Source organism: Brachypodium distachyon, chromosome 1 (assembly GCF_000005505.3).
Source record: "Brachypodium distachyon strain Bd21 chromosome 1, Brachypodium_distachyon_v3.0, whole genome shotgun sequence".
In the NCBI taxonomy this organism is placed as follows: Eukaryota; Viridiplantae; Streptophyta; class Magnoliopsida; order Poales; family Poaceae; genus Brachypodium; species Brachypodium distachyon.
In genome coordinates this window covers 53,987,774-54,011,099 of record NC_016131.3, presented here as the reverse complement: position 1 = coordinate 54,011,099, position 23,326 = coordinate 53,987,774, and the positions used below count along the sequence as shown (strand labels likewise).

General features: G+C 45.2%; 2 protein-coding genes across 14 annotated transcripts; both read right to left on the bottom strand.

Moving 5' to 3' along the window:
- Window positions 1-3,414: 3,414 nt before the first annotated feature.
- On the bottom strand, window positions 3,415-4,639 carry LOC100831978 (auxin-responsive protein IAA24). The gene is made up of 3 exons (XM_003557426.3): window positions 4,232-4,639; window positions 3,850-4,131; window positions 3,415-3,736 (listed from the first exon to the last, which is right to left on the bottom strand). Exons 1-3 carry the CDS (start codon window positions 4,429-4,431, stop codon window positions 3,679-3,681), a joined length of 540 nt encoding a protein of 179 aa, XP_003557474.1. The 5' UTR covers window positions 4,432-4,639; the 3' UTR covers window positions 3,415-3,678.
- A 6,471-nt stretch (window positions 4,640-11,110) lies between these two features.
- On the bottom strand, window positions 11,111-22,723 carry LOC100831669. Of its 13 annotated transcripts, none has more exons than XR_002962410.1 (7): window positions 21,566-22,716; window positions 18,412-18,488; window positions 15,941-17,031; window positions 14,532-14,875; window positions 12,808-14,067; window positions 12,332-12,403; window positions 11,157-11,518 (listed from the first exon to the last, which is right to left on the bottom strand). XR_002962410.1 is itself a non-coding variant. In XM_014896852.2 (5 exons), the coding sequence occupies exons 1-4, from the start codon at window positions 22,638-22,640 to the stop codon at window positions 12,348-12,350; spliced, it is 1,281 nt and encodes a 426-aa protein (XP_014752338.1). In that variant the 5' UTR covers window positions 22,641-22,721; the 3' UTR covers window positions 11,157-11,518; window positions 12,332-12,347. The 13 variants fall into 13 exon arrangements, 4 of the variants coding, with proteins under 4 accessions (XP_014752339.1, XP_014752340.1, XP_014752338.1 ...); XR_002962411.1 differs by having other exon boundaries at window positions 14,728-14,875; XR_002962409.1 differs by having other exon boundaries at window positions 12,808-14,875; window positions 15,941-16,391; window positions 16,468-17,031.
- Between the last annotated feature and the right edge of the window lie 603 nt (window positions 22,724-23,326).

Sequence of the window (23,326 nt, the reverse complement as noted above, 5' to 3'; positions counted from 1 at the left end):
CCGTCTCAAAACTCGGACCGGGTGATGTTATATAATTTTCAGAAGCAAGTGTATTGTTCTATTTTGAGAGACTAGAGTATAGAGACACAATCTTCTGAAGAAACATTTGTTAAAGGGATATTTGGTGAGCAAAGAAGGTTTTGATGGCATGTTTTTGAATGTATCATTTTATTTTGTAGTCTCGTTGCAACGCACGGGCATTTCAGCTAGTAGGTTCAAAAACCATGATATAACGGCACCAGTACTGACGTCATTACATCCTATTGGGTCCTCAACTTCGGTATACCCGTTACAGTCCAATTGGATGTTCATTTGATGACCCACTATGGTCCATGAAGACTAAGAACCTTGGCGTGCGGCCCAAGATAAGATAAGAAAACCGAATAAGGTTTATTTTGAATTGTAACCTACCCAGACTCAGCACCCGAAAGCTAGGCTCCTATATAAAGGATTAGGAGGGGCTGCCGGGAGGGTATCCAAGCCACAACTACACATCACGCCATATTCAATCTGCGCTCCATAGCCTTCATTGCAATCTTGTAATATATCATCAATACAAGCTCAGACAAGCAGGAGTAGGCGTATTACCTCAATGAGATCCCTGAACCTAGGTAAATCGTTCCCTTTCTCCATGTTAGCTGACGAATTCGTCAGCACACATCTTTTCTTCAAAAACCTAAGTTCATGACCATGGACATTGCCGTGGAGACCCCAAGTCGAGTACCGCTTTGGATGGAGTAAGGAACCATTGGTGTTCGGTTCCAACAGTTAAAGGAGGATACAAGTATATGGAAAAAAATTATGACCATTTACGTACTTTTTGACAAGTTGAGAGGGCAAAAATAAAATTTCCCTAATGCTATATTCTCTCAGTCTGTCCATGACACAGTTAAGCACAAATTCATGCTGCTCTGCTCTTGTCATCTTGTGCTTCCTTTCGGCTGCTTTTGTGCTTCCTTCCTTTGTACTGAAGATGACTGTTGATCGGCACAAGATGGTAAACTTGAGTTAAACCATCAGTTTCTTTTTCTGTAAAAATCAGTCTCCTCGTCGGTACACTACACATGCCTACATAACCTGCCCTCCTTTATCTTGTACCTGTATCTTGTTCGACTTTTGTTTCTTGGGCTGGTTTGCAGAGAAACACATCCAAAGAACTTATGCAAAAGCTGTTTGTGGCCGCTATAGCAAGGCACGGTTGAAGTTTTCAATCGAGCACAAGGGTGGGCGCCAGTGACTCTTCCCCACTGACATCTTGAGGCTTCAGAGTCTGTGCGGAGGTTTCTGTGCATGAGATCATGAACTTCGTCCAAAATTCCCAAACTGGTGTCAGGTGTTGAGTGTGTGGAGGGTAGTAACTGTTGGTGCTGCCTATTTTTACAGAGCGAAAGAGGTCGAAACTATCTCGGTGCTTTTGTTATGGGTTTGATGCTCAATGCGATATACTACCTCCTACCCATATTAAGTGCCGAAATATTACATGTATCTAGACGCTTTCTAGACATAGATACATTCATATTTGGGCAAATTCGAGTCACTTAATATGGAACAGATGGAGTATTTAAGTTTTATTAACAGACACATGGTTTCTTTTAATGAAACCGGAGGAGAATGCCCTCTGTTTGTCAAAAAAAAAGTAACTGTTAAGGGAAAAAAGTGTGAAACATAAAGCTTCAGTACCTGTCAACATAGTTTGCACTCCTGGTTGTCTCATCATCCAGCCCTGTTCCTTTTTTCATTCCTCATCAAATGATGTTACCACAAGCATGGCTTTCAGCTGTCTCCTGGACATGTGAAATTTATACTCATTTTGTTGGTCTGACAGCAGATTGCATCTGTGAATACCGTTGCATCCCTAGCCTGATGGGCTATGTTCATCCTCTTGATGCAGAGGCCGGCAGATCGAGATAAAAAAACTCAACTTCTTTTATCAAAGCCAGATTCAGTCATCATATGTTGTTAACATCTGGATCGTGACCTCCTGGTGATATATGATACTCCCTCCGATCCTAAATTGTTGTCGAAATATTACATGAAGGTAGACGCTTTTTAAGAATAGATACATACATATTTGGGCAAATTTGAGTTAAAAATTTAGGATCAGAGGGGTACCAGATGATTGACTGTCGTTACTCCAAGACATTTCCTCCGGCCGCGTGATAAATTCTGGATGCAAAGGAATTCGTGGAAAGTGGGAATGACAAAAATATAATATACACTACACCATTATCATCCTGTCCACTGAATCATCGTTCGACTTTGAGTAACAGACTAATTGTGCCATTTTTCTCTTCTTTTCCTGCTTACCACATTACTGTCTGCAAGTTCTGCTTCTCTTCCTTCTTTCTTATATAATGCTTTCTCGGCAAAAAAAGATTAATAGTATCTGAACCATGCTTATTACATTGATCTAAAACCACATTATTGTCTCTGTCAGAAGCTACATGGCCTATACCTCTGTTCCTTGTTTTCACATATCAACACTATCGCCATTGCATCCCCAGCCTGATTCACCCATCAAACGGGCAGTGACTTCTGAATCCTGATGGTACCATAGCAGGTAGTCTGCTGTCGTTACTCAGCTGATATTTCCTCGGGCAGCGTGATAAATTCCAGGCAGCGGGGAATTCGCTGTGAAGGTGGGCACCAACCATAATATTCAGGCTGTCTGCAGTTCTCTGAATCATCATGTCCTCTGAATCATCCACCGTCTGGCTGCTAGTGACAGACTAAATTATGTCTTTTTTTTCTTCTCTCGATCTTTTTTCCTTCTTGTAATCACAGTACTGTCTGCAGTTCAGCACATGAAAATACAATGAAAATGCTCCTATGAGACAGCGTGCGTGGCTTTCTGTGCGGTTTGGATTCTTCCAGGGAGGTTCTGTTTGTTGGTTGGTTCATGCCCCCCCGCAGGCTGGCGCCTGGCGCCTTATCCTCTTTGGAGGTTGCATCCTTGATTGATTGTACGTTACGTGGTTATTTTAAGAAAGTGCTGTTTATTTTCTTTTAGTGGCAAGAACTTCATCGGAATACGCGTGCTACTTCTTGTTGTTGATTTGCGGTCAATGGGTTTGGTAAAATGATGTCTTTCCGTCCTCTCGCATTTCGCTGAAAATATTACGGTGAAATACAGGCTTATTCAGCAATTTTATCGGATCGACTATCATCAAAACGGTTGGCCAGATTGGAGATAGAATCAGTATATTTCGTGTGTGGTGGCTAGAATTTAACTGGAAAAGAAACTGTTGATAGGTACATTTTTTCAGATGAGTATCGGACTTTCAGAATCACGTAGGAATCAACACAGAGAAGCTAGAACATGGGGGTTTATGGAAGGGAGGAACATGGTCTGACAAAATTGATACTGCTTGCCACAGTTTCACCATCACACAAGCACACAGGAAAGAAGGGGAATCTTCAGGTAAGTCAAATCCTTTTTTCTTGTTTCTTTTCTCAGCATTCGCCCATACAAAAACTCAAACTGAAAAAGAAAAGAGATGGGGAACTATATACAACTTCCATACACCATCTTTCTCCCTCTTGGATGCAGGCAGCAGCAACAGGCACTGCTCTGCTCAACCTCTCTGTACAGCCATGGTTCTTGCAGATCATTGATCCATTCCCCACGTGTCATGGTGTCGCAGACAGAGCCTGTGCTAGCTTTCCCTCACCAAATCATCATCTGGCTTCAGACCCCTTCATTATCCTCAGCTTCTTGCAGGAAGAGATGAACATACTGCAGGAACAGAAACAGAGCACCACACAATTAGTCACTTGTTACAGTGTAAAATTCGTGTCTAAATGGCTAAAATTAAACTGTGTGATGTGAAGAAGATGGCAGGTGCTTACTCCCATGGCACGTCTCCGACTAGCATGAGGTCGCCGTCCTTGTCCTCGTAGGCGACGGCGAGCTGGTCGGCGGCGGCGGCGGAGGAGGACTTGGTGAAGAAGAGCACATCCAGTGCCTCCCTGAGCTCCCTGTACCCCTTGCACATCCTCAGGTCCACCTTCCTGAGGTACGGTGCCCCGTCCATGCTAACCTTCACAAACAACTGCTCAGCCTTCTTGGCCGCTGCCTGGGCGGTGTTCCTCCTGCTTGCCCTCACCGGCGGCCACCCAACCACTTGCGCCCTGAAGTTAAGTACCCAAAAAATTTGGTCAGTTTAACCATCTCACGTGTCAAATTCAGGGTGTTTCAGTTCATTCAGTGTTGATCGGTGCGGGTGCTTACTTGGCAGCTGTGGTGGTGTCCTGGTCTTCGTCCCCGGCGGCGGCGGCGGCCGACCCGGTCCCCGAGGCCTCGCTCCGCGTGTCGTCGAGCGTGCGCTTCGCCGACGGCCTCTTGGGCGCCGCGGTCTGGTGATCACCGGCGCTGGTGCTGCTGGTTCCAGGAGGGCCGAGGCGCAGCTCGGTGGCGCAGTCGAGCTCCATTGATCCAAGAGAGTTTGAGAAATGAAACCCCGGTCGGTGCTCTTTGCCTTTGAGAAAGAAAGGTTCGTGGCTAGAGAGAAAGGAGGAGGAGGAAGAAGATGAGGATGGATTTCTGTGGGTGGAGACGAGATGTGCTTTGCTTTGCGTGTGTGTGTGGTTTATAAAGGGGTGGTTGCCGGGAGGCTTTCAGAATGGGTTGGGGAAGGAAGGAAGGAAAGGACAGGAGGATTTTAAATGGTGGCGCGTAGGCGCATGTCGAGCGGTCGGGGCGGCAGTGGGGCCCGGGGGACAGGTGTGGCTGTGCGGGGCCCGGCTGTTGTTTTTTTGGACAGGGTCTCGCGGTGGGGAGAGATTCCCATGCCGGGCCAGGCACGCTCCGCACGGCTGGGTGGGTCGGTGGGCTCCCGAGCGGGCAGCCCATGTGGGGCGCGGGGCCCACCTGCCTGCCGGTGGGCATGGCTGTCTGGGAGAGTGGCCAATGCGAGACGTACACGTGGCCATGGTGGATGCCTGTCCCCGTGTGTGTGGAACGGGTCTCGCGGAAAATAAATTTTGCGTAGTGCTCCGTCGAATGATGTTGTTGACAGGAAATAGACGTGAAAATATAGTATTGGCCCATGGAGAGATGCTCGGTGTTTTCCTACGTGCCGACATGCGCCTCATTTTCTATTAACCCGTTCGGTATCCGCGATGATTGGACGGCGTATTAGGAGTAGTGGACATTGTTTTTTAAGTTTCCACTCGAGACAATCGAGTTAACACGGCCAGTCCTGGTTATACTCTCACAACGGAACAGCCGTCACACCATGCACCGTCGTGACGTTAACTGTGCGAATCTGGATGCATGCATGCCACAACACATTTTAACCGGTTAATCCCCGCTTGGACAAGTCCACGTACGGGTCACCGTAATTGTCTTTGCCTGCATCATTCATCACGTACGTACCGTGTGTCAATCCTATATAAAAAATGGTGTCCCGGAAATTAAGCAGCTACTAGCTCCGGCACAAGCAATTAAAACACGAGCGCAAATGCTCAACATTACATACTACTTACATCTTCTACTTTGTTGGATTTTTGCGAGAAACACTATCTTATGGTTGTTACGCGCAGACCCATCCAAATCCCGAGCTTTGCTGCATACGAGGGGTGGTTGGAGCGTACAACGCACGAATGCATGACACGACAAGACAAGACAAGGCGATCGACAATGTCCTTTTGAGTTTTGATTGAAGGAGAGACCCAACTAATTTCCTTTTAATTTCTTTCTAGTATAGCAGTAGTAGTACAACACTAAGTATATAGGGCGAGCATGCGAACACGCATGGAGACGAATTGCGGCAGTAATCAAGGCTGTCCCGAGCTTGTCCCCACCCCACTTTGAGACCGAGGACGGGAGAAGAACTAAGTGTGCACACGAAGTAGCAAAGCACGAGCGTATGGATGCACGGGGTGAGTGGGCCGGAGTGGTGGTAGCTGTCGCACGCGGCGTGTGGGCCGGCCGTGTCGACCCGGAGCCATACGTAGTCTCGCTGTCTGTCACGGGGAAGAGCAGTGTAGCCAATAACGCAACCACCAGCGTTTCCCCGGCAGGACGAGACACGATGATGTTGGCCGGGAAAGGCGTCGGTCGATGGATGGACGGATGGATCCACTGGTGCATAACCTAAAGCTAGCGATGGTGGTGGAGACAGGGCCGGTACACGGTTGGGGCTAGCTTAGCTGTCTCCGTTTGTAGGTTTGCACTTTGGAGCAAACCAGCCAGAGAGACGGTGGGTGGGTACGTACGTAGCACTGGAGTAACTCCAGGCCCGGTTGTTCGTCACTTCTCTGCTTGATTTTTTACAGTGTTTTCTCCCCGTGTTCGTAAAATTCTCGTACAGACCGAGCGACTCATTACAGCACCGAGTACGTGCTTTTCGGGGGCCACGTGTACCGCCGCTGGCTCCTGGGATGGCGAATTGGCAGGGTGAGCAGTACCACTAGCACGTGCAGATCGATCGTCCCGTCTCAGGCATCGAAGTTTAACTGTTTGTTTGTTTGTCAAGCGCGAGGCGAGATCGGCCGCGTCAGAGATGGAGTTGAATATCGTTTTCTGAAACTTCCCGTGGTCGCACTAGCTAGCTACTGCTAGGGGACAAGGGAACTGTTTGTTTGTCAAGGTCAAAACGCTGTAAGCCTCGTCCCGACAAATCTAGGGAAATTGGGGTTAACAAATTGACATCGCTCGCCCTCCCTGCCTATCGATCGAGCTAGTAGTACTCCACCGCCTAGCTGCATCGTCGTTGGGTTCCGATCAGTTCCCACTGGCGCTAGCTACAGCAGAGTCTGAGTTGACGCGCGCGCGTTGTGCAGGAACAAGAATGGCATGGCCGGCCGTATGTGGCGGTGCACGGCGATAGGCTTGCTTTGATTTCCGTGTCCAGTGTCGACCGACCGCGCAGCTTTCAGCTTTGAAGAAATGAAAATGTACGTACCAAAAGGTCAAGAAAAAGTCGGAGAGAATTGGCATCTAATGTACTCACTCTGTCCATAATTTTAAGAATTATGAAGCCAATCCACACATTTACTGACAAAGATACCATATCGGTCGTGAATAGTGTGAGTGCAACATAAAAAAAATGGAGTTCGTGGCAAAAAAAAAACATCAAAAAATGGAGGGGCGTAACTGACGGGTGCTTTGAGCAGCATGCCAAACGAAGAGACATTTGCATCTCGCGGGGCTTAATTGTACAGAACGAAGTATAGCAGCAGTGACGCTCAAGGAAATGATGGCTCGAAAAAGGAAACGTGGATCGACCGCGGAGGGCACGACACGCAGGCACACGGCGCACCAGCCAGCCGACTAATGGCACGCAGCTGGTGACAGATCCGGCTATTTCTCCGATATTTGCCCAAGGCCACACGGACACTCAACTCATTCCTCTTTGGAGCCACCTAGCCTTCACTCGTTCATCCCGACAACCACGTGGGCCTTGTTCCAAAAAAAAAAGACAACCACGTGGGCGCAGCAGCCCGCCGGCCCGTCCCCACGCTGAGCAGCCGGGTCCACCGCCGTTGTTTGCGTGTGACGCGGCAGCGTCTCGTATTCTCGTGCGCCACTGTGGATGCGAAGATCGGCTCCTTCTACGTGCGTACGTTCCTTGTCGCTTCTCTGACGTACAACGCCGTCGGTGCAGCAGTGGTAGTACGTGCGCGCTCGAACCGATTGTGCCGCCGTTGGATTCCCCGGCCGTGCCGTGCACCGGAGCGGGCCGGACACGACACGAGGGAACTAGTACGTCCGTCCAGTGTCAAACTATCCCGATCTCTCACCGGAATCTCAAGTTCCTGTCTGTCGACCGGCCGGCCGCCCGGCCTTGCGCGCCAACCAGGAAAGGAAAAGTAGGCCGCCGTGACGCCGGTCCGCTTTTATGCATTTCCGGCGGCTCGATTCTTCCCATCAATCAAATGTAATTAAGTTCGCGGCTGGTCTTGGCGCGCATGCATTCGCTGTTGGCGCGACCGACCGACCGTCCAACTGTGCGGTGTTGACGCGCTATGTGCCACAGCAGAGGAAGGGCATGCACAGGTTCGGCCTAAAGCTGATCGCTCCACCACCGCGTAGTTCTTCCGCATCTCAGGTTTAAACATAAACAAAAGAAGAAAAAAGAGAAAGGTGCTGACCCTGAAAGCTACAGCTGCGTGTACGTGCGTCCGGCCGTGTGGCGCGGGCAGGCGCTCGATCGAGAGGGACGTGTGTGTGTGTGTGTCTCCTCCCCGACTCCGGTCGACGTCTCCTGGTGCAGCCGCACGGCTGTTGGGGCGCTCAAGGGACGGGGAAGCAACGAACGATCGATGATGCTTATCATGAGCCCAAGCTAGTTTTTGGAAAACTTGTACTTCTAGAAAAATGTTTTGGAAAACTTGGTCATCATCTAAAAGATGACACGCTTCTTTTATCATGTGTTCATTTCATCTTAGCCACAAGGATCGATAATCGATCAAATGCTATTACAAACCCACCAGTGCAGCATGTGATCACATCTAAGCATGTCATGCGTAGTCTTCCGTACGTGGAACCACGACTCAACCGGCACAACCTCTCCAGTTGCAATATTTCCATGCCAGCCTTCGCCTTCTTCGCCGATACACCTAGGCTGCAGGCTGCTTGATTTGGCCCGGCACACCAGCTAGCCGACTGATGGCACGCACTTGACGGAGGACCACTCGGGACACGTGTGCCCGCCTCTCTCCATCCGGCCTGCCCTGCCCACGCACCCGTTTCTTCGAACAACCCCGACACCGGACGAGCATCCCCACGTGCTCGCGTGCAGCGGCACACGCCAGCAATTAAATTATGATTTTGCTATTTCTTAAACGATTGAAAAATAACTATTTTTAGTCGATGATAACAATTTTTTGATTCAATTATTGAGATTCGTGTAAGATTAGTGTAGGTCTGATGGATAAAAAAAAATTTGGTTGGACGACCGATTGTTGACTTAGAAATAATTATTTTTTAGACGATCAAAAATAGACACTCCCGTTAAATTAAGAAGGATTCGCATATGGACCGGCGGGCAGTGCATATAGACGAGCCCGCACCGCACTGGGCGGCGTTGTTCGTAAAATCGCGAGGCGGCAGCATCTTCGTAGTATAACGTGCCGATCGGCACCTTCTGCGGAGTAGTATGTGCTTTATCGAGTCTACTTTATCTGCTTCGTTTCCTCGACGTACGTACGGCGCGTTTGGTTGGTGTAGCCGTGTTTTCTGCCGCCGTCAGGCTACGCGAGCCCTTTCTTTGTTCGTGGTCAAGGGTCAAACCAGCTCTCAACCGGCCGGCGTATGTGTATGCCGTGGCTTCCGATCCATTTTCCAGGCTGATTTGACGCGATCTCGAACGACCTGCCGTCCAACGATTCGTTTTTCTTGTTTGTAAACTGCCGTCCAACGTTTCGGTGTTGACGCGCACGTACGCTCTGCTGCGGGAGAAGAGGGTGTTGGAATTTATCCCGTCCATTATTTAATTTATCGGTTTTGTTATTTCTTAAGCGACTGAAAAATAACTATTTCTCAATCGATAATAACAACCTTTTGATTCAATCACTGAGATTCGTGTAAGATTATTGTAGGCTCGATGGATAAGAAAATTTTGATTGGATAGCTACGATTGTTAACTGAGAAATAACTATTTCTTAGGCGACTGAGAAATAGACACTCCCTTAATTAGTCAATAAATGCTGAAAAATCTCAAAAGACATGTTGACCCATTCATGCGTAGCAAGAGGTGGGACAAAAGTTTAGTTCCACATTACTAGCTGAAGAAAGTTTGCACCACCTTATAAAGGGGCTCTTCCACCTGTTGTATGAGCATGAGAAGAAGAGAGCTTCTACGCGCTCCTCCGCCACCCGCCTCGTCTCGTCACGTCACGGGAGCTTCTCTATCTTTTTGCCATGCGTGAGTGGAAAATAATCTAAACGGTTGCACAGAAGCTGAAATGAATTTGTCAGTGGGTTTTTGTTGCAGTCGGGCTGAAACGAATTGTCAGTGGGTTTTTATTGCATCGTTCCGGCTGTTGCGTCTTCATTTTCGCCTCCCTATGTTGCTTGTTCGTCTGCCTGCTGTGCCTATATAAGAGAGATCGCTCCTCTCCACAAAGAGCACAAAAATAGCATCTGTCTCTTCTCATTCCAGAGCATTGCGCTGCCTCAGTTCTTCCCCATCCCCGTCTCGCGGCGTGCACCGCAGGTCGGGAAAGTAGGCCTTCAGAACCCCGCCTCTTCGAGTCATGTACGGGAGAAAGGCGATAAGGTTTTGGGAGAGCGCCACACACGACTACTAGCTTCTTCCTCTTCACCGCGAACGCACTGGACTCTGACGACTCCTTCCCCGATGACGACTTCTTCCCGGAGGTCGATGGCATCCTCAGCATCAACATGACTGGCAACGGAAACACGAGCGGTTCCGCATCTGCACCGTACGTGTCACTGTTTCACATACTTGTGATTATGCTGCAATTCGTATGTTTAGTTCTTGTCTTAGATGTGTTTTGTTCATATGTTTGCATGACTATTGTGTTTGATCTACTCATGTTTTATCCACTATTTATGTTGATTCATTCTTGTACCGAATTATTCATGATTGCAATATTCCACATGTTTTATTCACTGTTTTTATTTATTAAATCTTGTGGTAAATTGCTCATATTTCCATCAGAGGGGAGGGCTGGGCAGCGGCATATGCTACTGGTTTCTCTGGCTGGTCATGTATCTGGCCCACGCACAGGCCCAAACTAGCGTGAGAAACGTGCAACCTTTTCGGTCCTGGCCACAGCAGTGCATGCGTTCTAAAAAAAAAAGCAGTGCATGCTTCCACTAAAAAAAATAGGTGTCTCAAGTTTTTCTAGGGATTTCTTTTCTTTTCTTTTTTGATAGGTTTTCTAGGAAAATTTTCTACTGCCGCTGTTGCTGCAAGTAATAAGACACGGAGTAGTCTCGGTCTGTTTTTGCGTAATGCCTGCCTATTTTTATTTAATTGATAACTGTGAGCAGGCAGCAAGTAATAAACCAGGCTTTATATTTACGCGAAATCTAACTCTTGACTCATATGGATGTTTTCCGGCTACTATGGGAGTTTCTTGTCCGTTATCGCAGGGTAATGGAATACGGCCAACAATGGCCGATCGGGATAAAAAATCATCATTGTATGCAGCCTTTCCTTTCCCGAGGAAAAAAAATCACATGTAAGTGCCTCATACCGTAGAGAACCACCAAATAAGTTATCACGAGATTCCACATATCGTCTTACAAGTGAATAAAGCATGCATGCTGTTCTGTCATGGTTAATGCAAACTGATCTAATCGAGCAATTCTAGTACGGTAATGTTCTAGTAGGGCGAACTTAAAGTTTGAAACAACTCCCAGAATCTCCCCGAAAACGAGACGGGGTAAGTTCATGGTTGAAACACAAACATCTCCATATTTCCCCAAAACAAGAGCTTGCGCGTAACATCTCGAGATCTCCACCAAAACGACAGTCAGGTAAACTACCACCATCAGCTTATTAAATGATCAGAACGCCTGCACCTTTCAGTTCAACGAACCCTGAAGTGAAAATTAAGAAACATTAGAATGAAGCACTACTGCAGTCTAGTGATATCCATTTCCAAAATTGAAATAAACATCATCTTGATGACAATATGCATATCCTGATTGCACTGGAGAACATTATAATATGTTTACACACCATGATCGGTTATCAAGAAATAGCGAGCTCCGATTACAGGCATGATTGGTTGCGTTGGTGATAATATTCCAAAAAAAGGAAGACATGGCACCATGACAACAAGTAGACAATAATATAGGCATCTTTCATTCTCTTATAAGCTACACAATGTCTTGCCAGATTTTTGTACTTGCTATAGTTGAAAAAACAGTAACCAACAAAAGAAAAATCCATGCTAAAAATACCAATAATAATTCCAGCAGCATTGCGAACTACTGCCAGTCTGTCATAAGACAGTACAAGTGGAAGAAAGTCCAGGTAGTAATACCTTAACACAAAAGATAACCATTTTTCGGCCAAAAAACAAAAGATAACCATTCTCCACGCATACTTGAGAAGAAATATATAACAATTGCACAGAGTCAGCAGTGATTATTTGAGATTTGAGTATATGAATAACAAGTGATGATTCCAATGTGCATTTTTTTTACTTTTTTTTTTCTAGTCATGAGTCCCGAAAATAACTACTGTTCCACTAGATAACAACAAGAACTCGATCAACATTGTTTTTTCCAAATCATAAACATCAGGGTTGAGTAAGAGAGATATATGCAAGACTACGAACACAATATCCTAAACACCCAAAGAACTAACAATGGATCAACAAACAAGCATTAGCAAAGAGAAAGTACCCAGAGATTATTTCTTTTAGTGTCTGTCTGAACAAACCAGAATGTCTGCCAAAGTTTCTTTTGCCACCCTTCCTGCCCAGAAATGTTTACTTTTGTCAACACGAGAACTCAAAACATTTCCAGTTCCACGGGTGTGCTCAACTACAGCTTGGGCAAACATGGTTCAAGTCATGATCATGACAAACTCAACTTAATGACCCCACTGGTCCATTTTTCAAGAAAGACGGACAGGTGCACACACAAATCAATATTTAGATGTTTGCCGCAAGTACAGAAGGAACAAACCAAATAAGCCAAAATATTATACCAGAATGTAGTGGTCACGCAGTATTTGACTAGAAGAACCCTAATTGGTCATGATGAGTTGAGGACCAACAATGTACTTACCTAAACCGCCCAATAGAAACAAAACCGAAAGCACTAGTTTTGCTGCAGGATGGCAATAATAACAGATCCAAAACAGAAAACTTGCTCACTTGTTAGGTCCTCTCAAGGAGCAGCTCAGTAGTAGAACATTGGGTCGTTGCTGGAGCTGGCAGTCTGCTAGCACGACCTGAAATGCAGAGAGTAAAATTTAAACATGTTATTACTCAGCAATTGCACAAACAAGAGATACGCCAATTCTGAAATCATAAGAGTTTGTCATGCCAGGAAAGCAAAACTGCTTCCCAGATTCACATATTTAACGTCACAAGTCCTCATGAGGTATTTAGCAAAAGGATGATCAACATGGAAAGAAAACTGAAGTTCAGGCCAACGGCAAAGTCAACAGTGGTATTTATATATCACAAAAAAACTATTAAGCAATAGCAATCAAACAGACTGGAGCAGCATGTTTGTTGCTCGAGATTCAATGTCCGCTTGATGGAACTCAAACGGGTGATGAGTCACTGGATTGTCCACTCTTTCAAGGTACACTAAACAACAGATGCAAGCTCACTGAATCCTCCTTTCAATAGCACATATATATAGCACCTAGAAATTATTCTGAATGACGAAGCAGTAATACTAGCATGTGTTTACTACGGCAGCAGCTAGTAACAAGGTAGCATATATATGTGTGCGTATGTTGCTCCAAAGACAAGGTCCAGCAAACAAAATTAACGTATTAATTTCTGTCCCAACAAAAGAATCCTGAAACTAAGGTAACCTAGTGCAATCCTAGTCTAGCAGACCAAAGTAGTTAAGGCGCCGAAAGAACTCCCAGTCTGTAATCTCGGATTCTCAACAGATCACAGCAACCAAGAAGACGAACCATGTAGGTTCGTAGACAAATGACAGGAACAATTACTCCTAGATTGCATCAACACCCAGAAACCTTAGATGGAAAACCTGAAAACACATGCAGTATTTGGTAGCCCCCGACAGACGTTTTTTTCATTAAATTCCAAAAAAAAGTTCAGACTCCCTGAAGTAGTAACCACACCTCAGCATTAAACCTGGCCTCAAGGGACGCAACACCAAATAGACCAAGATTAGGAATGCTAGCTAAACACGTAGAACAAAGGGAAAAAAGACAAAGGCTTCAGAATAAAAATAAAAGGAAAGAAATAAACTCTAAACAAATTAGGATATGTATACTACTGAAAGGCTCCACAAACTGCTATCCTTTATCTCTCCCTGGTTGTTCTCGGATTGCAAATCTTGGTGCAGCGTGGTTTGAATTTGTCCAATAAATAGTAACTGATTCGGTGGTGCCTGAAGTTCGGTGTGATCTCCTCTTTCCCTGGTTCAGCCTGTGGAAGTAGCACTTGCATTATATGAGCAGTCGGCAGCTTTGGCTCACACTAGAAATATCAACAAGTCTCCTGCAAGAGACACTAGCACAAACTCCCTTTTATTTTAATTTTGGAACTTCTCCTTAGTTGTAATCTGTAAATCAGGAATATTTTGCGAAGTACTGCAAGCATGCAAACCGGCAACACCACTCAAGCCTGAAGGGGGTACTAGAATTTGCATTATATCAGCCAGTTGGCAGCTTGGACTCACACTAGAAATATCAACAAGTCTCCAGCTAGAAACACTGGCACAAATTCCCTTTTATTTTAATTTTGGTACTAGTTTGTAATTTGTAAATCAGGAATATTTTGCAAACTACTGCAAGCATGCAAACCGGCAACACCATTCAAGCTCGAAGGAGTACTAGAGCACATATCATTGTTTATAAGTCTACAGAAAACAGATATCTGACAGCACGCACTCATAACTGATTGAACATGTGGCCTGTCATCCATCTTAGAACTAGCCACATATAGCAACAAGTTGAGGGCCTGAGATGTTAGTAGAACTGATAAGAGGTTAATGCAAAACACTTGATGAAAAACAAGACCAGCAGGGGAAAAACCTCCTTAGCATTGTATTCGGAAAGAACCAACAAGAGAAACTAATTATTCTACCAAGGAATAACCAGCAAGGTTAACTCCGACATGGTTTGAAACTCTGGACTCAGACCGGCATGGAGATGTTACTACGATGTGCTCCCACCACTGGGCCAGCACCCGAGTTCTCGAATGGCAAACTCCTTACCAAAGAGCATAATTCTACCTGAAAGAATTGAGCGTAACAAATTCAGATATTTTTTGCTTATAAAATAGTGGTTTATACATGCACGAGAACCAGCTCCAAAGTCACAGCAAACTAAGTCCGATACGGCAATCACATCACATGATACCAAGAGCAAACAATGTTTATTTACCTTTTTTTAGAGCATGGCAAACGTAATAGTAAAATGGACTACTTTGCGACTAACTTCTCTCTGTGGGAGCCACTAATGAATGATGAACCATCAGGTCAGCATATAATACTAGTAGATAGCATCCACTAACTGCATGCTAATGTCACAAAGTAACAAATACCTAGTAACCATATACTTTCCTATGGATATAATTCTGAACCTAATGCATCCACAATCCTCTGAAAAAGAAAACTTACAGCACCATCACAGTTATGCTGAAAGTTAAGTTAAGAAGCCCAGGAAATTGCTGCAATCATCAATCCAAAAACTGCTGTGCTCCCAATTTCCTGCTTGCCAAAGGTTGCAAGTTTTTTAACCTCAATTAAACCTTGCAGAGATATGTGCCCCTACTCTACTATAAGGACAGACAGCCCATTATTCTCAAGATACCTCCTCCACAAACTCGGTTATAGCTACTCTTTATTTTGTACCTTGCATAACCATTTCCTGAAAATGTAAGTGTCACTTTGCTCTGCATACTACTGGTGAATTGATTAAATGATATTTTTCTAATACTATTAGTCTCATGCCACAACAGGTTAGCTCTTAAATCTGAAATAATCTATTGTCTTCAAAGCCTACAAAAAAAAGATGGCATGACGTAAGGCATACTATTGATTCAGAAGGTTTAGTGTAAAATAAGGTTGACAGCTTCAGATTGGCAACAACAGGGAGAGAACAATACAGCATATGCCATGCCACAACCGAAAAAGTGTCACTAACCACTTGGCAACAAAGTCAGTCTACGTGGTGGGGCCTCAAGCAAGTATAGAGTCAATGACTCCCTAGGTAACTATTGCAATTTGCAAATTTGGTCCTTACCGTTTCCATTCCGACTAAATATCCACAAATGCAAAGTATATAGAGGATAGTACCTGGAGTGCAGAAGCTCATGTAAGGAAAGATATTGAGGGAGGTGTCGTCCCTATCATACACCTTTGTCGCCCGCTCTGATTTGAGCTCAATCATGAAGACACCAACATCTGTGGTCACAAAAATGATATCGGAAGTGCGGCCCTTGGCAATGCCAATCAAGTGATGTACAGAGTCTCTTGGATGGCCAAATCATAGCGCAGGATTATTCCGCTAGAGTCACAGGTGAAGTAGAGTGTGTCTCCCACTTGGACGGCGGGGCGCCTATCAAGGTAGGAGTCACCGAGCCGCAGATAGGACGGCGCACTCCATACACCAGTCTCCGAAGATAGAGGCAGGCGCACGCACCCTTGGCGACAAAGGCAATTAGGAAAGGACCTCCATGGCAGCTAAGGTGGTCGCAGTCGGGCGTGGCGCAGAACTTGCCACCTGGCCTGTCGGCAGCGGCTCGCCCTAATTTAGGACCACGAGTGAACAACTTAAAAAGAATTGGGGTGCAGATATGCACTTTTAAAGAATTAGGACTCACTTGACATACCTCCAATAGTTATAGGACCTGCGGTACATTTTACGCTATAATTTTCATAGAAAAAAATAGAAAAAAATGCACACATGCAGCTAGAGTAGCAGGCAGCAGCATGTAACGCAGCAGAAGCTAGCTAGCTCATGCAGCAGCCGGGTAGCACAGCAGCGGCAGCAGCGGTTCGCGCACAGCAGCAGCCTGCGCAGCAGCGTGTCGCGCGTCATAATTTCCTTATTACCAAAGGGGTTGGCAGCCAAATCAGGTAAAGGGTACTGGATAGGCACGATGAGATCCAAATTCCAATGCATGCTGTTCTGTGATGGTCAATACATTCTAATCTAATAGAGCAATTCTAGTACTGTAATGTTCTAGTAGGGAGAACTTCACGTCTGTAACAACTCCAGATTTATTTTTTCCCCGAAAATGAGACACAGTAATATAGTTGATGGGTGAAACCGAAACTCAAACATCTCCATAGTTCCCCAAAACAAGCGCTTGCGGCAAACATCTCCAGATCTCCCCCCGCTTCCTAATTGATCAGAACGCCTGCATCTTTCAGTTCAATGAAACCTGAAGTGGACATTAAGAAACATTAGGCATGCACGATAAGAGAAATGTGAAATACTGCTCTAACAAACAGAAACCCTGCTGCGCTGCCTTTCCATTTTCAAAATCAAGAAACATTAGAATGAACCCAACTGCAGTCTATCGATATCCATTTCCAAAATTGAAATAAGCATCATCTTGATGACAATATACATATCCTGATTGCAGTGGAGAACACTGTAATATGTTTACACACCATGATGGATATTCAATACATAGCGAGCTCGGATTTCTGGCTTGATTAGTTGCCATTGGTGATAATATACCAGAAAAAAAGGAAGACAGGGCATCATGACAACAAGTAGACAAGGACATAGGCATCTTTCATTCTCTTATACACGACACATTGTCTTGCCAGATTTTCGTAGTTGCTATAGTTGAAAAAACAGTAACACATACAAAAGAAAGGTCCATGCTAAAAATGCCTCTACATAATTTCAACAGCGTTGCAAACTACTGCCAGTCTCCGACAGGACTGTACGAGTGGAAGAATAAGCTCCGGCAGTAATACCTTAACAAAAGATACCATTCTCCATGCATAGTTGAGAAAAATATATATAACCATTGTACAGAGTCAGCAGTGATTATTTGATCTTTGAGTTTATGACTTACAAGGGACGACACATCGACACCTGGGAGACTCAGCGAAATGTGCATTTTCTTTTCCATTATTTAACTAGTCTCGAGTCACCAAAATAACTACTAGTTCCGCTCAGATAGCAAATAGAACTTGACCAATGAAAAGTTGGTGTTAAGGGTGACATCGTTTCTCCAAATCATAAACACCATGGGTTGAGCAAGAGATATACAATTAACAATAACACAAAATCCTAAACAACAAAACTTAGCAAAGAGAAAGTACCCAGAGATCATTTGTTTTAGTGTCTGTCTGAACAAACCAGAATGTCTGCCCAAAAAAAAGTTGACACCCTTCCTGCCTAGCAATTTTTCCTTTTGTCAACACAAGAACTCGAACATTTCGAGTTCCACAGGTGTGCTCAACTACTGCTTCGGCAAACGCGGTTCAAGTCATGATCACAACAAACTCAACTTTTAATGACCCCACGGGTACATTTTTAAGGAAAGATGGACAGGTACACACACATATTAACTTTTAGATCGTTGCCGCAAGTAAGGAAGGAACAATAAACCAAATAAGCCGAAATAGTATACTAGAATGTAGTTTTTGACTCATGGTCACGGAGAAGAGTAGAAGAACCGTAATTGGTCATGATGACTAACAAATGTTCCTACTTAAAAACGCCCAATAGAAACAACAATGAAAGCACTAGTTTTGCTGCAGGATGCTAACAATAGCAGAACCAAGACAGTAAATTTGCTCACTTGTTGGGTACTCTCAATGAGCGGCTCAATAGCAGAACATTGGGTAGTTGCTGCAACTGGAAGTCTTCTAGCATGACCTGAAAATGTACAGAGTAAAACTAACATTTTATAACTCAACAATAGCACAACCAAGAGATATGCCGATTCTGAAATCGTAAGAGTTCATCATAGCATGGAAAGCAAAAGTGCTCCCTGGATTATTTAACCTCACAAGTCCTCATGAGGTATTTAGCAAAAGGATCATCAATATGGAAACAAAACCCAAGTTCAGGCCAACAGCATAGTCAATTATACATCACCAAAACTATTAAGCAAAAGTGATCACACAGACAACAGCAGCATGTTTGTTGTTTGAAATTGAATGAGTGCACAAATGGAGATTCAATAGTCTGCCCGATGGAAGTCAAACGGGCATTGAGTCACTGGATTGTCCAGTCTGAATCCTCCTTCCAATAGCAAGTACTCCCTCCATTTCACAAAGGTTGGCGGCTTTGACCAATGAAAACTCTATTGATATGTGTTTTCATACATGAAATTTATATCACTGGATTCGTCTTTAAAAGTTCTTGCTAATGATCATGATTTCATATCATATAACTTACATATTAATAGAGTAATACTTGGTCAAAGGCTTGACTTAACGAAACGAAATACGCCAACATTTGTGAAATGGAGGGAGTATATAGCAGCTAGAATTTATTCTCAAAAGCGAAGCAATAATACTAGCACCCAAAGACAACGTCCAACAAAGAAAATTAATATATGTATGTTGCTCCAAAGACAACATTCAGCAAAGAACCCCAGCGAAAATAAGCTAACCTAGTGCAACCCAAGTCCAGTGGATGCCGACACAGTCGAAGCCGCCGAAAGAACTCCCAGTCTACGATCTTGATAGATCACAGTAACAAAGAAGATGAACTGTATAGGTTCATAGACAACTCTAAGGAACAATTACTCCTAGCTTGCACTAACACACAAAAACCCTAGATGGGAAAACATGAAAACACATGCAGTATTAGGTCGCCCCTGACGTGGGCGTTTTCTGGATTTTTCGTTAACTTCTCAAAAATAACGAAAGTTTCGACTCCCAGAAGTAGTAACCACACCCTTATATACAGCAGCACCAAACCTGGCCTCAAGGGCCGCAACACCCAATAGACCAATGATTAGGAATGCTAACTAAACATGTTTAACTCACTGAAAAGAAGACAAAGCACTCAGAATGAAATAAAATGAAAGAAATAAACTCTAAAGAAATTAGGATGTGTATACTATTGGAAAGTCTCCACGAACTGCTCTCCTTTTTTTATCTCCCAGATTGCTCTCAGATTGCAGATCTTGCTGCAGCATGGTTGGAATTTGTCTAATAAATAGTAACTGGTTTGGTGGTGTCCTGAAGTTGGGTTTGATCTACTCTTTCCCTGGTTCAGCTTGTTCAAGTAGCACTTGCATTATGGGCTCACACTAGAAATATCAACAAGTCTTCTAATTTTGGTACTAGTTGTAATTTTTAGATCAGGAATATTTTGTGAAGTACCGCAAGCATGCACTGCTCAAGCCCGAAGGGGTACTAGAGCCCATATCACTGTTTATAAGAATGGGAAACCTTTTCACAGTCCCTCTGTTTTCAGAGGAAACAGAGATCTGACTGGAGGCACTTATAACTGATGGAATATGTGGTCTGTCAGTCATCTTAGCACTAGCCACGCACAGAAACATGTTGAGGACTTGAAATGTTAGAAGAACTGACAAAAGGTGAATCAAAACTCCTGAAACAAATTGGACAAGCAGGGGAGAAACGCCTGTGACATTTTATCAAAACAGAAGCAACAAGACACACTGATTATTCTACCAAGGAATAACCAGCAAGGTTAATTCCAACATGGTTTGAAACTCTGAACTCAGACCGGCATGGAGATGCTACTGAGCTGCGCTCCAAACACTGGGCCAGCACCGAGTTCTCGAATGGTAAACTCCTTACTACTACAGAGCGTAATGCTAACTGAAGGAATTGAGCATACCAAATTCAGATAAGTTTTGCACTTTTGCTTACAAAATACTAGTGGTTTATACATGCACGAGAACCAGCTCCAAAGTCACAGCACTACATCAGATACGGCAGTCACATCACATGACAACAAGAGTAAACAATGTTTATATACCTTTTTTAGAACATGGCAAACATGATAGTAAAATAGACTACTTTGTGACTATCTTCTCTCTGTGGGGAGCTACTGATGAATGATGATCTATCAGGTGAGTATATAATATTAGTAGATAGCATCAACTAACTGTATGCTAATGCCACAGAGTAAAACAATACTCCCTCCGTTCCTAAATATGCACTAAAACCATGACAAGTATTTAGAAACAGAGGGAGTACCTAGCAATCAGATATTTTTCTGCTAATATATTTCTGAACCTAATACATCCACAATCCTCTGAAAAGGAAAACTTATGGCACCATGACAGTTATGCAGATAGTTAAGTTAAAAAGCCTAGAAAATTTGCTGAAATCGTCAATCTAAAAACTGATGTGTCCCTATTTCCTGCTTCTTGCAAAAGTTTGTAAGATTTGTTTAACCTCAACTAAACCTTGCAGAGATATGAGCCCCTAGTCTACTATGAGGACCAGATATCCCACTATTCTCAAGATATGTCCTCCTCCACAAACTCGGTTATAGACTCTTTATTTTTTTAACTTGCATAACCATTTCTTGAAAATATAAATGTCAGTTTGTTCTGCAAACTACTGGCGAACTACAAAATCATATCTTTCTAGTACTATCATTCTCATGCCACAACAGTTCAGCTCTCAAATATGAAGTAAACTATTATCTTCAAAGCCTTTAAACAAAAGATAGCATGGTTGAAGGCATACTATCAATCCAGAAGATTTACTATAAGGTTTGCAATGACAGCTTCAGATTGGCAACAACAGGGAGAGAGCAATAGAACCTATGCCACTGCCAGATAAGTGTCGCTAACCACTAGGCAATAGTCAAATTACACGGTGGGGTCAAAAGCAAGTATGGAGTGAATGACTCCCTAGGTAAATCTTGCAATTTGCAAACTTGGTCCTATACTGTTTCCATTCCGACTGAATATTCACAAATGTAAAATATATAGAAGTAAGTAGACTTGAGGATAGTACCTGGAGTGCAAAAGCCTATGTAAGGAAAGATAACGTATAAGCAGCCCCTCTCGCACACCTTTACTGCCCGCTCTGATTTGAGCTCGATCATGAAGACACCGGCATCTGTTTCTACAAAAATGTTATCTGAAATGCAGTCCTGGGCAATGCCGAGCAAGTAATACATTGGCGCTCTCAGGTCACAATGGGGAAGCATCTCGAGATTGATAACCCTCTGTTTTTCCCACGCTGCAACTCTTTCAGGACTCTTCAGCGACCACAGGTGGATGGCGACTGTGTGAAGGCCAGCAAACCCAAGTGCACCGTCCTCCATCAGCATGAGAGCAATGCCATCCTGATAAATGTCCGGCACGTCGATCGCTGATAGGTCCCGATCACCACCCAAGTCATAGCACAGGATCATATCTCTAGACTCACAGGTGAAGTAGAGAGTGTCTCCTACTTGCACAGGGGGCAGCGTATCAACGTAGTAATCGAGCTGCAGATAGGACGGCGCACTCCATACACCAGTCTCCGAAGAGTAGAGGCAGGCTTGCGCGGGCGCACCATCTTGGGGGTCGGTGGTGACAAAGGCCACTAGGAAAGGACCCCCATGGCAGCTAAGGTGGTCGCAGTCGGGCGTGGCGCAGAACACCGCCGCTTTGTAGAAGCTCGTCGTGGTCGGGATGCTGGGGAGGCGCACGTGCTGCTTCTCCCCCGTCATGGGGTCCCAGATCTGGAGCAAGTCCCTGGAGCTGCAGTCCTGGAGGAGAACGCGGCCATGGCGACAGTCGAGCACGGAGCAGTTCGCCAGGTCGGAGTCCGGAAGGCGGAAAGACGTGGTGGGGACGAAGCAGGCGAGGCCGAACCTGTTATGGAAGAATCCCAGAAAGGGAGGTGCTCGACGGAATTCGCCGTAGCGGCGGAGGAAGGCGCGGCCGGAGAGGAGGTGGTTCCAGAGTTTGCAGACGAGGGAGGCGTGGAAGAGGTGCTCCGGCTCGTCCGGCGGGAGTCGGATGAGTATCTCGATGATGAGGTCGTCCAATAGCGCCGGCGGCGAGGGATCGCTGGGCTGCGGAGGCGGAGGCGGATTCATGATGTGGTGGTGCGGTCCGGGAATGGGGGTTTTGGTGGGGAATTGGAGTTGGAACCAGGAGGAAGACGGAGGTCTTATCTAGTGTCGCTGGCTCGCTGCCGAGTGGGCCCGTGAGGCAGTGAGAATGAGATTCGGACACGCTCTCCCTTGCAAGTTGCAACCGGCTGCGCCCGTTCGGCTTCTAGCGATTTTTAGGCCTTTCGGGAGACGTCGGCGGGAAATTAATTACGGGGATCCGCCGCTTCCCAGCCGCCCACCTAATACCAAATTCCAAACAAATTTAAACCCGGTAACATTTTATCAACTCGGTGACATTTTATTAAACTTGGCAAAATTTATAAAAAAAAAACTAAAACCTAGTCGTCGAGGCTGTTCACCCAGGCATCGAAGTCGTCGTCGCATCGCTGTTGAGGACGATAACGCCACCACGGCAGCATGCCTTCTCGACGTCCTCTTTCACGGCCTCGGCCTCCGTCATGGTGAGGCCGAGGCGGCGCGCCTTATCGGCTTCCTCCTCGCTAGCGCACTACGTACACCGCGCGCAAGTCCGAGAACTCCTTCGGGTCATCGTTGCGGTGGAACTCGAGCGTGAGGCGCTCGTACTCCGGCTTCAGCCTGACAGGCTGGAGGTGGCCGCACAGCGGCGATGATGCCCCGCGCCCCTGGGATGAGCCAGCCGGGTTCGT

Coding starts and splice junctions, on each gene's coding strand:
- LOC100831669 (XM_014896851.2), bottom strand. CDS start 22,640: ATGAATCCGCCTCCGCCTCCGCAGCCCAGCGATCCCTCGCCGCCGGCG. Junction 12,885..18,411: donor TCATTGAGAGTACCCAACAA/GTGAGCAAATTT, acceptor TCTGCATTTCAG/GTCGTGCTAGCAGACTGCCA. Junction 12,404..12,807: donor TCCTTGAGAGGACCTAACAA/GTGAGCAAGTTT, acceptor ATTTCTGGGCAG/GAAGGGTGGCAAAAGAAACT.
- LOC100831978 (XM_003557426.3), bottom strand. CDS start 4,431: ATGGAGCTCGACTGCGCCACCGAGCTGCGCCTCGGCCCTCCTGGAACC. Junction 4,132..4,231: donor GACACCACCACAGCTGCCAA/GTAAGCACCCGC, acceptor ACTTAACTTCAG/GGCGCAAGTGGTTGGGTGGC. Junction 3,737..3,849: donor GTCGGAGACGTGCCATGGGA/GTAAGCACCTGC, acceptor CTGTTCCTGCAG/TATGTTCATCTCTTCCTGCA.